Raw genomic sequence first — 4,905 nt, forward strand, 5'->3', positions numbered from 1 at the left:
AGTCTCTCTCTGTCGCCAGGCTGAAGTGCAGTGGCAGGATCTTGGCTCACTGCAACCTCGGCCTCCCAGGTTCAAGCGACTCTCCTGCCTCAGCCTCCTGAGTAGCTGGGCCTACAGGCACGCGCCACCATGCCCAGCTAATTTTTGTATTTTTAGTAGAGACGGGGTTTCACCATGTTTGCCAGGATGGTCTGGATCTCTTGATCTCGTGATCCGCCTGCCTTGACCTCCCAAAGTGTTGGGATTACAGGTGTGAGCCACTGCGCCTGGCCCAATTATAGTTATTTTAAATTCCCTATTAGTTTATTTCTAAGTCTGGTTTCTGCTGATTTCTCTGTGGTTTGTGTTTTCTTGCTTTTGCTTGTGCTTCATAATGTTTTTTGAGACGGAGTCTCACTCTGTGCCCAGGCTGGAGTGCAGTGGTGTGATCTTGGCTCACTGCAACCTCCACTTCCTGGGTTCAAGCAGTTTTCCTGCCTCAGCCTTCCAAGTAGCTGCGACTACAGGTGCACATCATCACGCCGTCTAATTTTTTGGATTTTTAGTAGAGACAGGGTTTCGCCATGTTGGCCAGGCTGGTCTTGAACTCCTGACAGGTGATCTGCCTGCCTCAGCCTCCCAAAGTGCTGGGATTACAGGTGTAAACCACCGTGGCTGGCCCGTGTTTCATAATTTTTGATTGAATGCTGGACAATTTGTGTAGGGCAGCTGACAATGAGGTATTATTTATGACTGGAAATGAACGCATCTTCATATTATTTCTCCTAAGCTATTTTTGTGGGAGGTTAAGTCTGTCTGGAATCAGGTTAAGTCTGTCTGGAATCAGTGAACCCCAGGCTTCAGTTTATTTGAGTGTTACTTTGGTGTCTTGTGTTGGGGTGAGGGCTCTCTTTGCAAGAGGGTTTGTTTGTCTCATAGTTGTTCTACCTTCAGCTGTGGCTTTTCCCTATGTAGCTGCATTTCAGAGAGAGTCTCTCCACATTCTTTGCACTCCTGCAGAGTTCTAATACTTTCATCAGTGACCACTCTTGGGGCTATTAAATTCATTAAAAATTTAGATGAATTCTTCTTAGTCACTTGTATTGACACCCAGATAACTTCCTTTTGTGCTCTGCCTTAGGTTCGCCAGTACTCCTTATGGTCTCTCTTTAGACACTCCTGTCTTTCCTTTGATTTCAGGCTACTTTCTTGTCCCATTACCTCTGTTCAATAATGGGTTCAAGAAAATTAATGGTTTTGTAGTTTATTTGGATTTTCTTATTCTTGGGTTTGGAGCCATACTCATTTTCATTTTCTATTTCCTAGGCAGAAGAAGAGATCCCCTCCATTTTTTCCTAACGTTTTAATAATTTTATTTTTAATTTTTAGATTTTAAATCCATCACCTTGTAGCCATACATATTCACAGTTTTATAAAACATCTATTGACAAAATTAACTTTGTGCAGAGAAAAAAGCATTTGATCTGGATGTCTAGGAATTCATGAGAGTATACCCTTAATGAATTAAGAACTAATTAATGCATTTGCTTTCCTGACACTTTTATTTATAATTTTAAAACATAGAAAAAATTCAGAAGATTGATACAATAAACACTCATATATCATCCATAGAGATGGAACAATATTACTATAGTGGCACCCTAGAAAACATCTCTCTCAATCTATATACACACATTTACACATACAAAACATTTGGTAGTCAGTGGCAGACATCATGGCACTTCCATCTTTTTTTTTTTTTTTTTTGCAGCAGAGTTTTGCTCTTGTTGCCTACGCTGGAGTGCAATGGCGCGATCTCAGCTCACTGCAACCTCCGCCTCCTGGGTTCAAGTGATTCTCCTGCCTCAGCCTCCTGAGTAGCTGGGATTACAGGCGTGTGCCACCACACCTGGCTAATTTTGTATTTTTAGTAGAGACAGGGTTTCTCCATGTTTGTCAGGCTGGTGTCAAACTCCTGACCTCAGGTGATCCACCCACCTCGGCCTCCCCAAGTGCTGGGATTACAGGTGTGAACCACCGTGCCCGGCCAGCACTTCCGTCTTAAATAATTCTTCAACAAATTCTAAGAATAAGAATGTTCTTTATATAACCATGATACTATTATTACACCCAAAGGAATAAATAATTTCACAATAACTTTTAATATGTAATGCATAGTCAAATTATCCCACTTGACTCCAAAATATCTTTTATACCATATATTTGAACTAGAGTTTCCACCAAAACTGATAATGAATTTGATTGTTTTGCTGGTTTTGTGTCTTAATCTAGAGTAGCTACTGGCCACTTTTTTCATGATAATGACTTTAGAAGAGTCTAGGTCAATTTTCTTGTTGAATGTCTCATGTTCTGGATTTGCCAGTTTGTTTCCTCATCATGTCACTTAACTTCTTCTGTCCCTCGTATTTCATGTAGATTGAAGGTTAGATCTAGAAGAACGGGGCCACCAAACTTTTTCTATAAAGGGTCAGATAGTAAATTTTTTTTTCGGTTTTGTGGCCTTATAGTCTCTGTTACAACAACTCAACTCTGACATTGTAGGTTGAAAGCAGCTGTCAATAATATATCAGTGAATAAGTGTAGCCATGTTCCAATAAAACCATATTTGTAAAAACAAGCAGCAGGGTGAATTTGGTCTGCATGTTGTAGTTTGCCAGCCTTCAGTCTAAAGACTAGATTAGATTAATATTAGGCTGATTTGTCAATAATTCTTTATTTGCCACAAACATGATTTTGTGACTTCATGTCTTATCAGGAGATATATAATGTCAGGTTGCCCCTGTATTGATAATGTTAAGACTGAGACTGAGTTCAGATAGTGACTATCAGATTTCCACATTGTAAATGTACACTTTGGCACTTGTAATTAATCAGTAATTTGTGAGATGATTCTTTGGCACTGTAGGGATACCCTGTTCTCCAATATGCAACATTTTTAGTGGTCATTTACTGGATATTGAAAAATCATGATTTTCTAATTCTATCATATCTTCTACATTTATTGGCTGGTATTTTATGTATCACTATGAACTCATGGATATTTTTTATTTAATAGGTTATAATAATTTAAAGTCATTTTCCTTGATGTTCCAATCAGTATGAATTTGGTCAGTGGGAGCCCAGAGGGAATATTATTTTAGGTGGAACTGCTCTGGATTTAGATATCTTGCCGAGGATGAAATAACGTTATCTATAAATACATTTTACAAAATGTGCAGTAGAAATATATGCCTACTTCCATAGCTCAGTTTATAAAATGGAAGAGTGAAGAGATTCTATTTACAGAGTTCTGATTTTACTCTAGCCAGGAAACATTAAAAAATTATCTGTAAGCTCTGTAAAGGCAGGAATTGAATCTTTATTGATCTGTGTGCTGCACTTGGTGAGTAATAAAAATATATTTGTTGAATGAATTAAATTAGTGACTCTTTAGAAAAGGAGAGTGAAGAACATGGGGCATGCAGGTAGGGAGCTCAGGTGACCTGGTTTTCCTGTAACTGAGATGTTTTTCTGGGATTGGGGCTTTTTGTACTAAACCAGGAAAGTGCTGGGCAATTGAGATCAGTTGTTTGCTTTACATGAAGGTCCTGGACTGAACAATAATTTCCTCTCTTATGCTATTTTAAGAAAGTCTATTAAGGCTGGTTTTCCTGGTTATATATTTTCAACTTGAGGAAGATCTTTTTAGAAAAGGAGGTTGAAGCAGAGGACTTAATCCAAAGTATGTGTGAAACTGGGCCATAGCACCTTACCTGCAATGGGAGTTAGCTGAGCATGCTCTACGGATCAGAACACCTAAATTCTACAGCAAATGAGTGTCAAACATTTCCTGAAAATTTTCTTTTATAATGGTGCCATGAAAAGTTATTTGTAACAAACATGAAAAAGCATTTTTAAGATACTCCTGGCTCAGTGAATGACAGCTCAATATTGTCCTCATTTTCCAGGAGACAGGATCATCTGGTTTAGCTGCTCATTATAATTATCCTGTGAAAGAAGATGTACAAATACTACTGTATAAAGAAGTGCAAGGCTTGTACATTGAAAATTATGAAACATTGTTGGAAGAAGTTAAAGATCTAAAGAAATGGAAAGACATCCCATGTTCATGAATTGCGAGGCTTAGTATTGATAAAATGGAAGTACTCCCCAACTTGATGAATTTAACATAGTCCCTACCACAAGCCCGGTTAACTTTTTTGCGTAAATTGACAGGATGACCCTAAAATTTATGTGGAATGGTAGAGGATTCACAATAGTCAAAGAATCTTGGAAAAGAAGAACCAACTTAAAGACTCACATTTCCTGATTTTAAAACTTACTACAAAGCTACAGTAATCAAGACAGTGTGGTATGGGCATAAGGATTAGACATATAGCCCCATGAAATAGAATCAAGAGTACAGAAATAAACTCTTACATTTATGGTCTATAGATTTTCAACAAGGATGTGAAGACAATTCACTGGGGAGAAAGAATGGTCTATTTAAGAAATGTTTCTGGGACAACTGTATTTCAGCATGCAAAAGAATGAAGTTAAGCTTCTGCCTGGGGCCTGGAAGGGTGATGTGGCTGTGGCATCGCCGGCCTCGCCATGTCTGCCATTTTCAATTTTCAGAGTCTATTGACTGTAATCTTGCTGCTTATATGTACCTGTGCTTATATTCGATCCTTGGCACCCAGCCTCCTGGACAGAAATAAAACTGGATTGTTGGGTATATTTTGGAAGTGTGCCAGAATTGGTGAACGGAAGAGTCCTTATGTTGAAGTATGCTGTATAGTAATGGCCTTCAGCATCCTCTTCATACAGTAGCTGGGGAAAATGCCAGAATTTAATTGCCATCAGATTTCATTGTGAACAAGGACTTACTGCAGAAAATAATGGAAAGGATGTTTAACTCTTTTA

General features: G+C 38.6%; 1 protein-coding gene across 1 annotated transcript; it reads left to right on the top strand.

Moving 5' to 3' along the window:
- The first annotated feature begins 4,534 nt into the window (after nucleotides 1–4,534).
- On the top strand, nucleotides 4,535–4,905 carry LOC101141881 (protein kish-A-like). The gene has a single exon (XM_055371993.2). It carries the CDS (start codon nucleotides 4,594–4,596, stop codon nucleotides 4,810–4,812), a length of 219 nt encoding a protein of 72 aa, XP_055227968.1. The 5' UTR covers nucleotides 4,535–4,593; the 3' UTR covers nucleotides 4,813–4,905.

The sequence above is a fragment of the Gorilla gorilla genome, chromosome 20, assembly GCF_029281585.2.
Source record: "Gorilla gorilla gorilla isolate KB3781 chromosome 20, NHGRI_mGorGor1-v2.1_pri, whole genome shotgun sequence".
NCBI lineage: Eukaryota > Metazoa > Chordata > Mammalia > Primates > Hominidae > Gorilla > Gorilla gorilla.

What these genes read in the sequence shown, in the direction of transcription:
- LOC101141881 (XM_055371993.2), top strand. Translation starts at nt 4,594, where the DNA reads ATGTCTGCCATTTTCAATTTTCAGAGTCTATTGACTGTAATCTTGCTG.